This window comes from Ostrea edulis, chromosome 7 (assembly GCF_947568905.1).
Source record: "Ostrea edulis chromosome 7, xbOstEdul1.1, whole genome shotgun sequence".
Classification (NCBI taxonomy): Eukaryota; Metazoa; Mollusca; class Bivalvia; order Ostreida; family Ostreidae; genus Ostrea; species Ostrea edulis.
Genome location: NC_079170.1, coordinates 80,786,822 through 80,799,637, shown reverse-complemented (window position 1 = coordinate 80,799,637; position 12,816 = coordinate 80,786,822). Strand labels below are relative to the sequence as shown.

Here is a 12,816-nt window from a genome sequence, read left to right as displayed (position 1 = left end):
TAAATGATTGTTTTTTATGGAATGTGTCATTCTGATTTTCAATATTTATATATATATATATATATATATATATATATATATATATATATATATATATATATAATATTTACTTTTATCCATTTATTCAGAGAATCGGACTTGGGAGTCCTGTTTTTAATATCACAGATAATTGATATTTTTCCCTGAAAACAAATGATATTATGATATTGCAACATTTGCTCTCTGGATGATCACGTGCGGGTTTATATCTCTTTCCCCAAACCCTTGGCAGAAAATATTTACCTTGGACACAGATCCTCAGGCGATACTTTTCCTCACTGGGGTTTGATGAAGGAGCTTCTCCGCACATCTCGTCAACACGTGCATATATATGTATGATAAATCACCGAAGCAATGTCAATAACTACGATATTCCAAAATTTAGACTTTAAGTTTTTAAGGTAAGTCCACCTCTCAAGAATTATAGGTTTCATCTTATGTTTGATTGTTGATTTTTGAAATAATATATCTTAGTTAACAAATAAAAATGATAAGATAAATATTTTGCGGTATTAAAAAAAAAAAAGATCACTTAGCACACATATGCCTGTTATCAACGACAGAAAATTGTAATTTTCCTTGAAAAGCATTGTAACATTTCACAAAATCAGGTTATAACGATATAATAGTATTCGTAACTAAAAGGCCTTCAAAAAAGACTTGATAATCTAAACAAGTTTTGTAATGACTGGTGCTTAATATCTGTAAATCCCATTAAAACCAAAGTACTTATTTTTGACAAGGCTGGCAGATTTAGTCAGGAAAAAGTCATGTTTGACAATAACACAATTGACTGTTCAACAATACAAATATTTCATAATTCATTTACAGCTTTTGGATCTTTTCACTCTTGCACAAACGGAATTGTACAAAAAAAGCAATGAAAGCTTACTAAACACTTTTTATCTCAAAATCCTGGAACTAACATAGTTATACATATTTTTGACCACACAATTACTCCTGTCCTTTTATATGGTAGTGAAATTTGGGGATTTTTTTTTAACCCATTCTCATCCACGTTTAGAAAAGATAAAAGTGCAATCACTATTCTGAAAAATTCAAAATGTGAAAAATTGCATATTAAGTTTTGTAGACTAGTATTGGGTGTTCATAAAAAAGCAACAACTCTTGGAGTTAATTCAGAACTAACTTGTAGATTTCCTCTATCCTACAACTTGTTAAGCAATATGCTGAATTACTGGTACCAATTAGAAAACAGAACTCTACATCGTTATAATGGCTGACTTCCTTTAAAAACATGGATGAAAAAATCGATATCAGCAATATTGGACATTTCCTATTCCATTTAAATACCTAGCCGAGTAGCTCAGTAGGTTAGAATACCGACTGATGAACTGTAGATCGCAGGTTCAAGTCCAGCAGGGGTTTTAAATTTTTTTTTCCAGATTACCTTCTACTAAAACTGTATTTTTTGACAAAAAGAAAGTAAATTTGAAAATTATCAACTTCAAAATATTGTTGTACATATTCTCCACTTTTCATCTACATCAAATTTCTTTGGTGTAGCGTACCTCCTTAACAACATAGTATCCAATGCATACACAACATCTAATGAAATTCCTTCCTGGTTTATTTAATAGCTGTATAAATGCCATTCTTGCATATTTCCCAAATATAAATTCTACAAATACTGTATCTGCGAACACTTTTACGGAACAAGTACACCCTGCTCTCAGATCATTATACTTGACCCATTGGGTGGATAGCAGACAGGAACATCTAAGCTTAGAACATATACTAAGTTCAAATGTTTTTTTTTTTTTCAAAGAGAAAATCATTTGTCAATTATTAAAAATTATGGCTACAGAAGAAGCTTCAGCGGGTTTAGAATTTCATGTCATAAATTAATCATTGAAACTGGTAGATACAGAAATATACCTGCACATCTTAGAATATGCTCACATTGTAATTCTGGTGCTGTGGGTGAAGAAATGCATTTTCTATTGTGTTGTGATCAGTTTAATTTTGAAAGACCAGGGATGTTAAATACAATGAATGGAGAATGTTCTAATTTTAGTTGTCTATACAAGACTTGGAGAAATTTATCTGGTTAATGGATAATGAAAGTCCAAGAATCCTTGTGTCTGTTTCCAAGTCCTAATCTTGTATAGTGACTAGTTCATGTATGAGAGCTATTATGTACAGGTACATGTATTATATTAAGGTTTTCAATCTATACTTTTTATAAATGAATGAATATTCTTGAACCCCAACTTTTGGTATGAGATGGGACAATTCTGTTTACCCTTTTTATGATTTACATTTTCATGATTGAAAGGTGTATGCAAATGGATATAGATACAATAACAATATTTTTATCTATATAACAGTATGTTCCCAAAGCATCGTCCCTTGGTACCTTCAGTTGTTCAAACATATTGTACTTAATTGCAATGTTTATCAAGTCTATGCCCTTAGGGGCTCAATATTTGGCAATAAACTATCTGTATACATAACAATTTCATGAAACTGGTTCTTTAAAAAATATATACAAAATGCTTGTTAAAATAAAGGAAATCTATCGCATAAAGGAATTGATAAATAATTTAGTGAAAACAGAGTTATTGTTCTTAGATTCAATATTTTGAAACATATAATTGATTATTTATATATAACTTAGACTGAATATTTTATGTTTAACAAGTTTCTTTTTACAATAACTGTTGAAAAAGACTCCAACAAAATTTATATTCCTGTCAAGCATAAATCTTATTAAATCATTTTGTTCTTGTCATGCATAATCTTATTAAATCATTGACATGTCATAAAGCAAAATCTTATGACGTCATAGGAGGGTGGAACTACTTTCAAAAAATCATTTTTTCCGGACATGGTTATGAAATGGAGTTTGCTAAACATAGCCACAACGGGGTGACCTTAATTAAAAAATAAATAAACAAAGATCATATAAATATAAGGCCCCCTAAATCACCATCTTGTTTTGCTTTCGGTAAGCGTTATATAAACATTTTACATGCTAAATCAAGGCATTGCTGTATACTAAAATGACAAATTGCAAAGAAACCTCATAGACTCCAGTTAGAATAGGTCCTCAGTACTCCTTGCTTGTCGTACGAGGCGACTAAATGTGGCGTTCCTTCAGATGAGACAGCAAAAACCGAGGTCCCGTGTCACAGCAGGTGTAGCCCTATAAACATCCCTCCCTACTCAACGGCTGTAAGCACCGATCATTTTGCGACCCTTCACCGGCAGTGGTGACGTCTCCATATGAGTGAAATATTCTGGAGAGGGACGTTAAACAATATCTAATTAATCATTAATCATACACTCCTTTTTGTTCTTGTGGTTTAGTAGAGGATAGTTGCAACTACTTTTTTCGTGTAAATTATATAGCCATGCGAGAAACAATTTTTTTTAACAAACTTGCACGAATTAAACAAATTCATATTATAGATACTCATTGCTTGTTATGAGGAAGCGACGCACTATCAGACGATTCCAATGTATTTTGGTTTACTCTGTATAAAACTACATTAGATATTCTTTAAAGTTTTAATGGTATATACAATTTTTAGCTCACCTGAGCTAAAGGCTCAAGTGAGCTTTTCTGATCACCCGTATTCCGGCGTCCGTCTGTCTGTCTGTCCGTCTGTAAACTTTTAAATTTTTTGACTTCTCAAAAACCACTGGACCAATTTCAACCAAAGTTGGCACAAAGCATCCTTAGGTAAAGGGAATTCTAAATTGTTAAAATAAAGGGCCAGGCCACCTTCCAAGAGCTTCCTGATATAATGCAGATTCTAAATTGTTAAAATCATGGCCCCAGGGGTCGGATGGGGCCACAATAGGGGATCAAAGTTTTACATACAAATATATAGGAAAAATCTTTAAAAATCTTCTTCTGAAGAACCACTGAGCCAGAAAAGCTGGTAATTACATGAAAGCTTTCTGACATAGTGCAGATTCAAGTTTGTTCAAATCATGGCCCCCGTGGGTAGGATGGGGGCACAAGGGGGATCAAAGTTTTACATACAAATATATAGGGAAAACCTTTAAAAATCTTCTTTTCAAGAACCACTAAGCCAGAAAAGCTGACATTTACATGAAAGCTCTCTGACATAATGCAGATTCAAGTTTGTTAAAATCCTGGCCCCCGGGGGTCGGATGGGGCCACAATAGGGGATCAAAGTTTTACATACAAATATATAGGAAAAATCTTTTAAAATCTTCTTCTCAAGAACCACTAAGCCAGAAAAGCTGAGATTTACATGAAAGCTTCCTGGTATAGTGCAAATTCAAGTTTTTGAAATGATGGCCCCGGGGGTAGGATGGGGCCACAATAGGGGATCAAAGTTTTACATACAAATATATAGAGAAAATCTTTAAATATCTTCTTCTCAAGAACCACTGAGCCAGAAAAGCTGATATTTACATGAAAACTTCCTAACATAGTGCAGAGTTAAGTGTGTTTAAATCATGGCCCCTGTGTTAGGATGGGGCCACATGGGGGGGGGGATCAAAGTTTTACATACAAATATATGGGAAACATCTTTAAAAATCTTCTCAAGAACCATTGGGCCAAAGAAGTTCACATTTACATGAAAGCTTTCTGACATAATGTAGATTCAAGTTTGCAAACACCATGGCCTTCAGTGGTGAGTTGGGGCCATAATAGGGACTACGGTTTTACATGCAAATATATATGGAAAGTCTTCTGATATGGATCAAGATGACTCAGGTGAGCAATGTGGTCCATGGGCCTCTTGTTAGAATATAGTTGAATTTTAAAACGTTTGTATAACAGTCTATTGGAGAGGATCATTATCTTGCAAGAATTTGTATGTAACGAAAGGTGAAGATAATGAACAGTGATCAGTCTCATAACTCCTGTAAAGGTGAAGATAACGAACAGTGATCAATCTCATAACTCCTATAAAGGTGAAGATAACGAACAGTGATCAATCTCATAACTCCTATAAAGGTGAAGATAACGAACAGTGATCAATCTCACAACTCCTATAAAGGTGAAGATAACGAACAGTGATCAATCTCATAACTCCTATCAAGGTGAAGATAACGAACAGTGATCAATCTCATAACTCCTATCAAGGTGAAGATAACGAACAGTGATCAATCTCATAACTCCTATAAAGGTGAAGATAACGAAAAGTGATCAATCTCATAACTCCTATAAAGGTGAAGATAACGAACAGTGATCAATCTCATAACTCCTATAAAGACGAAGATAACGAACAGTGATCAATCTTATAACTCCTATAAAGGTGAAGATAACGAACAGTGATCAATCTCATAACTCCTATAAAGGTGAAGATAACGAACAGTGATCAATCTCATAACTCCTATAAAGGTGAAGATAACGAACAGTGATCAATCTCATAACTCCTATAAAGGTGAAGATAAGGAACAGTGATCAATCTCATAACTCTTATAAGCAATACAAAATAGAGAGCTGATCAAACACGGACCACTGGATATACCAGAGGTAGGATCAAGTGTCTAGGGGGAGTAAGCATCCCCTGTTGACCGGTCACACCCGTCGTGACCCCTATAGTTTGATTAGGTATACTTAGTTATCCGTAGTCAAAATGAGCATGCCAAGAACGGCCTAGCAATCGGTATGAAACAATTCAATCCATTTGTATGTATTATACGATGAACTATATTCAAATCGAATCAATATCATTCTATATAGAATTTTGAATGCGTCGCTATTGCACCACTTTTATGATTTCATTCAGTGATTCTGTTTCTATTTTATTATAAATTCATTCTTATACATCACTTTGGACAATGCCTGATCTGATTTGTAAACGTTTTGTGTATCAAAAGCAATTTACAAGCAAGTTGTTTAAGAAATCCTATGTATTTCATATGGTTTCTTGGAGACCGGTTGACCTATTTGGTACATCAGTACAAGTGGATTGGCTCCACTTATCATAGATCAGTGAAGAAATTGCTTATGTATCGTTGATCGATGTACAAAAGTATACCAATGGATTTATGCAAATAGCCCATGTCAAGATTGCATGGTGATAGTAAACAACGAATGCTTAAGCTGATCACGCACAGATTTATATGATTTTAAAAGGTCAACCAGTATGATGAACAAAATATTGCAAGGAGGAACTATACATAGTTTTTCGTAGGGTTAAAGTTATTCGTTTGTACTGTGTTAGAACCGATAGAGCTGCGATTTGTTTCTATGCTTTAAAGGTGAAGTGCTACCTTTGTTTTCAGAGTGATTTGTAGGCTTCTCTTTGTGATTGTTGTTGATTTAGAAGGGGTGGGATATATGTACATATGATTTATACACACAAACCACACTTCTGGTGCCTGAGGTAGAACTCTTTCAATATGATGTTTCATTTTCTAAGCTTTAAACGCATGCTCTATATAGTTAAAACTCTTTCATATTGTGAGAATCCAAAAGCTTCCTTTGAGCCCCAACAGGGCTTTACCTGGATCCACTGGGGTCCAGGGTCCTGAACGTGGCCCCAGACCTTCTGCCTAACTGGTGTACACGTCAAAGGTTGGCTAACTACGACAATGTTGGGCGCCAATTATATTAAATCATACATCTTCGCTAGCCAAGGGTTTACGATCCGTTCCGCTTCTCTACAAACCCTTGGCAGATTTAGTGCGATTTTCGTAGCTTCAACTTTCAGCATATGATTGGACGCAGGGAAAGTCCACTGCTCAATCAGAGAACGTGTTACGTTAGATCACGTGCAAAACAAAGGAATTTAAATACCTACATCTGTCACTCGACCATGTATCAAATACATATCCAAACCAATGATACCACGTGCGCAGTCACAGACTCGTATTTGCGTAAAGAAGTGCATTTTATTTACTACAGTACCGTACCATAAGTTTAATATCAAACGTCTCTTGCAATTCGTTGTGTTATGTTCTATCTATTCCAGATTTAGACAGTTGCTTCAGAGCTATTTCCCTCAATTTGGAATTCACCTTACACACGTTGGGTTATTTTTAAACGAAGACTCAACGACTACATATATTTCACGGGTTCACACATGTTTATTTTCTAAATAATATTCTCACTGATTTCTTTTTCAAGTATGCAATTAAATGAATGATTTGCATACCACATTGCGTTATTCTCTGAGCGCAGCCATTTCTAAATAACGAGCTCAGACATTTCTAAACAACTTAAACAGTAGCTGAAACACGCATTTTCATTGGATAAGCATGATGTAATCAAAACAGGGTTGTTTTCTCCATCCGCTAAAGGGCACCATTCAAAGCTACGAAAATCGCACTAAATCTGCCAAGGGTTTGTGGAGAAGCGGATCGTAAACCCTTGTCTAGCGAAGATGTAAATCATAATGCATGTTCTCAAACACCTCAAAATACATTGATCACGTGGTCTTAAGCTCGACCTTTCACCTCCTTCCAAACAAATGCATGTAAGCAACACATTCTCTCTCGTATCTGTGGATGTATAGTGCTACATGTATGTACGTTTGATATTACATTTGGAATGTCAATCTTCTAACTTCAATATAACAATTATGTGTCTATACCCAGCAGTTTATTACAAAATGGACAGAAACCAAACTTCTGGTATGGTGTAGCAACATAGTTTTAGACCGATTTTGGCTACGGATTACTCCCTTTACATGTACCTGATCAAGAATGAGTGCAACCTGTCTATAGGGGATGCTTACTCCTCGTAGACACCCGATTCCACATCTGATATATCCAGGAATCCGTGTTTACCCAACTCTCTAATTTGTATTCCTTACAGGAGTTATGAAATTGATCATAGTTCGTTATTTTCACCTTTCATATTTGTCATAACCATGTGACATTGGTATTATTCTTTATACAATAATCACACCTACCTTTACTATGACCTTCGATGTTCTGAATCTGTATATATTTATGATTCTGTCACATTGCATTGTATATTATGTTTATCATTCAGCAGACTCCATTGTGTATGAATTGAGCAGAAAACAAGGAACAACAGAAACTCTCAGCTATGGTGGCCGGACTATTGACCCAGTTTCTGCTGTTGACGTGGAAGAACATTCTTCTTCAGAGGCGGAAAATTTGTGTGACAGTCTTTGAAATTGTTCTCCCTTTAGCGTTTCCCATATTATTGATAGTTATTAGGAATCTTGCTGACTTTAAACCGACATACCATCCTGCAACTAACTACACGAAGAGCACCTTTTATAACGGCTACAACTTCCCCCGTAAAATCCTCTACGCCCCGAATAGAACTCTGATAAACAGCATCATGAATAGTACCAAGTACATCGTGAAAGGTAAGTCATTATATGATTCGATACAGGTTGTTTGTTTACGATGATGATAGTAATCACACCAAGTTTTGGGCAGTGGCGGATCCAATAATTTCTTAACAGGGGTGTGGAAATTAAAAGTGCTAGGGGTCTGAAGGTTGTCTTGAGGCCCCCAGTGAGTCCAGGACGTAGCGCTGGTGGGGACCCAGGAATATTCCCTAGACACTACCGAGATCCGACCATGTAATATGCATACATGTATACTTTAGTGTTTTTGGACATGCGTACATTTTCATAAAAAAAACACAGTGATCAGATGGGATTTATTCTAGGAAAATTGAAACTTGCTCTAACACATGGACATTGTAGTGCACGACTGGAGCTTTGTGCAGCAGTATTGGCAGTTGAAATGGGTTGTTCTGCAGCAAAGATCACTTACCGCGATCCATCGAGAAATTCAACTCCTACTCTGACAGTAAGGTAGTGTTAGGGTACGTTTGCAACACTGCACACCGATGTTGTATATATGTCACGAATCCTGTCTCCTTTATCCGAAAGATGACAAAACCGGAACAGTGGAAATTCGTATCCACGGAGAAAAACCCTGCCGATCGAGCTATCCGTGCAATACTATCTCATCAGCTGAAAGACAGTGCATGGCTGAAGGGACCCCCTCATCTTCTTACGCATTATCAGGAAGATGTCCAAGAATTTGTACGAGGAGTCGTGTGCACGCGTAGGTTTCGCCACTGAGCAGCGCTTAGTATTTGTGTGTCTATGAATGTCTGTATATATGTATGTCACTCTTTCATTTCAGTTGAAGTCTTCCTGCATTTGAACAGGTACATGAAGTGAAACAACATATTTTGCATATGGTTATGATAATTAGGCAAATGTTGTGTAGCTGTGCTGATAGGTTTGTAAGTTTCGATTTAGGTCCGGAAGGGGGGTGGGGTGGAGGGGGCGTCCCAAATAGAGACCGAAAAGGGTCGAATTTCATGGAATGTCTGTCACTACATCTGTTCACAGTGAATGAGTTAGAGATAGCAAACATCGGCTAGTGGAAGAGATTCAAGTGAATGAGTTAGAGATAGCAAACATCGGTTAGTGGAAGAGATTCAAGTGAATGAGTTAGAAATAGCAAACATCGGCTAGTGGAAGAGATTCAAGTGAATGAGTTAGAGATAGCAAACATCGGTTAGTGGAAGAGATTCAAGTGAATGAGTTAGAGATAGCAAACATCGGTTAGTGGAAGAGATTCAAGTGAATGAGTTAGAGATAGCAAACATCTGCTAGTGGAAGAGATTCAAGTTTGTTTTCCATGTCTTGGTATTCAAGGTTAGGATGGGATTGCAGCAGAGTAGACAGTGTAATGAAAAGTGCTCCAAACATTTTCACAATTGCAACGTTAGTTACAATCATCCATATGTAGAGAAAGTCGATTTTGTTCATATCATCACGTAGCTTTGAGCCAATTATGGGCCCACATCAAGGGTTTGAAGTATTTCTTCTAAAATGTGAACAGGCTTCTTAGTTTTGTTGTGTAACCATGTCGTCATGCTGCTGCTAACCCCCCCCCCCCCTTTCAGAATCGGCAAAGTATTAACAGCTGATCCAAATCGCAAGAGAACCTTCTGACACCTATAGTTCACATAGTGTTTTGAGCCTCCGAATCGCGTCTCATTTCCAGCAAGTAACATTATGGATCATCGGCTTCTTTTGTAATTGTTCTACTAAGTAAAATGTCATACACGCACTTTCCAGAATTGGTAAATTTCTGTGTCCATGTTTTAGGGATGGAGGAGAACGGCTATTGGAGTAGGCCAGATATAGGTATTTATGGTTATATATTCGAATTCTTACATTATGACAAGAATTATGACAATTGATATATAATTGAAAACATATTTCATCAGACAATATATTCGTCTATGAGAGTGGATACTAAATATTTTATCCCAAAAAGCTCCAACTTGGGCAATTCAATTGTGTCTGCGAAAAAGCACGAAATTTTGATTTGGCTAATATATACTTGTCAGCACCTTTACGCCATTTGTTGTTTGAATTATTGGTTCAGAGCTTAAAGGATTTGCCAGTGAGGATCACCTGATTAATTATCTCCGCCGTTCCTACTCGGATGAATATTACGGCTATTCGTATGATTCTGCTGGAATCGTGTTTGATCCATCACACTCGTATGACTCGGGACTTCCTGAAGACGTCACCTATTGGATCCGCATGGGCGGGGAATGGAAGACGGAGGACACTTACGCAGATAAGTCTTTCAACCCCGGGCCGAGTTACGGCGACTCTAGTAAGTTTCATATGATAGTTTCCTGGGATGGATTGAGAAAGGTTGATATGGCATGACAATTTTCTTCAAAAAAGAAGAGGTTTGGTTAAAAAAATTATAAAGAGAGTATTATGTTTTCTCTTTTTTCCCATCATTTTCTGGGTTTTTTTCTCTCCCTCAAGTGAGTCTTTCTCACCATATTTTGTCTGTCATCTATCCGTCCATATGTCAGTAAACTTTCCACTGGGCCAATTTTAATCAAACTTGGTACAAATCATCCTTGAGTAAAGGGGATTCCAGTTTGTTTAAATGAAGGACCATGCTCCATCAAAGGGGATATAAGCACGAGCACGCAAAAAGGAAAGATGGGGTCATTTTAAAATCTTCTTCTCAAGAACCACATGACCACTGCGGTGGTCTAGATGTTAGAGCATTCGCCCCGCTTGCGGAAGGCCGGGGTTCGAATCCTGGCGGTGACAAATCTACATGTAAGTCGTTAAAACAGGTAGTGACAATTCCATCGCCAAACACTCGGCATCAGATGTGAATGTCACGGGTTCTAAGAGATGACCTTAAAAACGGATGTCTCTTGTCACAGTTTTTGAAGCCCTTCACCGGTCTTGGTGACGTCTTCATATGAGTGAAAAATTATCGAGAGAGACGTTAAACAAGATGCAATCAATCAATCAATCAATCAATCAAACAAGAACCAGAAAACTTGAAATTTACATGAATCTTTCATGACATAGTGCAGATTTTAGTTTCTTAAAATCATGGCCCCATGGGTAGGATGGGGCGGGAATAGCGGCTATATTGATAACAAAAGTTTATAAACCTTATATCTTTTCTGTCACTGAAATAGTAAATCACAATGTTGCACCAAAAAAATTTCGATACAGAAATGAGAGCTAGTATTACTTTGAAATAATCATACTATATTGTATCAAAATTCATACTCGTTTTACAGCTTGTTAATGAAAAAATGGTTATCACTATAATTCGTAAACGTATTAAAGACAATTTTGAAAACTAGTGTGGATTTAAATATATATGATTGCATATCTACATTTCTATTTTCTTTCTTAGAATACAACAACATGGGATTTCTTTCATTACAATATGCGGTAGACTTTGCGGTCATCAGGCACTATAATTCCTCGGCCGTCCTGCCGGATATTCGCGTGAAGAGAATGCCTTACCCGCCCTATACAGAGTATGGTTTAGCTACCTTCATCAGGGTCTCCATCTCTACCACGACTGTTCTGGGGCTGATATTGTGTGCCCTACAGCTGACGAAAGAAATTGTCTACGATCGAGAGAAGAAGCTGAAAGTAAGTAGCTGCACAAATGTTCTATTGATACGTACGTGTAGATGTCGGAGCCGGGCGTGAGTCCACACACCCACTTGACAACCAGATGTCGGATTCTCTCTCTCTCTCTCTCTCTCTCTCTCTCTCAACTTACATGGCAGCACTGTTTTCAGCGTTTTATGGAATAGACATTGACATGTGGATGCTATTTGTTACTTGCTTACATATTTTCTTGTGTTGGATTTACTATTAGCGACAACATTGCATACAAGACACAAGAAAATATGGAAGCAAGTAACAGGTAGCGATCCACATGTCAATGTGTCTGACGTCATGTGATAAAATGTGACGTATGAATTTTTGTTTGCTTTGTTGAAAGACGGATCAAGGAATGAAACAACGCACTCCCCCTTCTTTTCCCCAGTGAGAAATGTATTTCAAAATGAACAGGGTAATGCTTACTTGGAAAATCATTAATTCGAATATAATATCTTTGTTTTAATCTATTAATAGTATTATTCAACCATACATACAGAGAAAGATGTTTTACAAAAGTGATATGCGTACAAGTAGGCCTAGATGCTAATATTGACAACGAGAAAACAACATGTGTATCAAACCGAAGTATCTTATTGTGCACGTTGACTTTCTATTCCATAGAAGGCTGAAAACAGTGCTGCAATGTAAATTTAGAGAGAGAGAGAAAAAAAATAGTTCCGACATCTGGTTGTCAAGGGGGTGTGTCCCCATACCAGACCAGGTTATACAAAAAGAACGAGTCTAAAGGCAGCTCCCTGCACACCATGTGACCATAATTGTGACGTCACACACAAAGTGAAAGTAGGCCTAGAATCAAGTAAGAAAACGGTCAAATCCCGTATCAGTCGTCTCTTTTACG

General features: G+C 36.8%; 1 protein-coding gene across 9 annotated transcripts in view; it reads left to right on the top strand.

Annotated features, from left to right (window-relative positions):
- Nucleotides 1–12,816, top strand: part of LOC125655848 (phospholipid-transporting ATPase ABCA3-like) — a 59,208-nt gene that overhangs the window by 15,871 nt on the left and 30,521 nt on the right. For 3 of the 9 annotated variants that reach the window (XM_048886375.2, XM_048886374.2, XM_056145457.1), the window contains exons 2-5: nucleotides 7,994–8,339; nucleotides 10,080–10,148; nucleotides 10,393–10,629; nucleotides 11,695–11,939. In XM_048886375.2, coding sequence (XP_048742332.2) covers nucleotides 8,051–8,339; nucleotides 10,080–10,148; nucleotides 10,393–10,629; nucleotides 11,695–11,939 — 840 coding nt within the window. In that variant the 5' untranslated portion in view covers nucleotides 7,994–8,050. The remainder of the gene's footprint in view (nucleotides 1–7,993; nucleotides 8,340–10,079; nucleotides 10,149–10,392; nucleotides 10,630–11,694; nucleotides 11,940–12,816) is intronic. The other 6 variants (XM_056145459.1, XM_056145460.1, XM_048886377.2 and 3 more) reach the window with 3 other exon arrangements.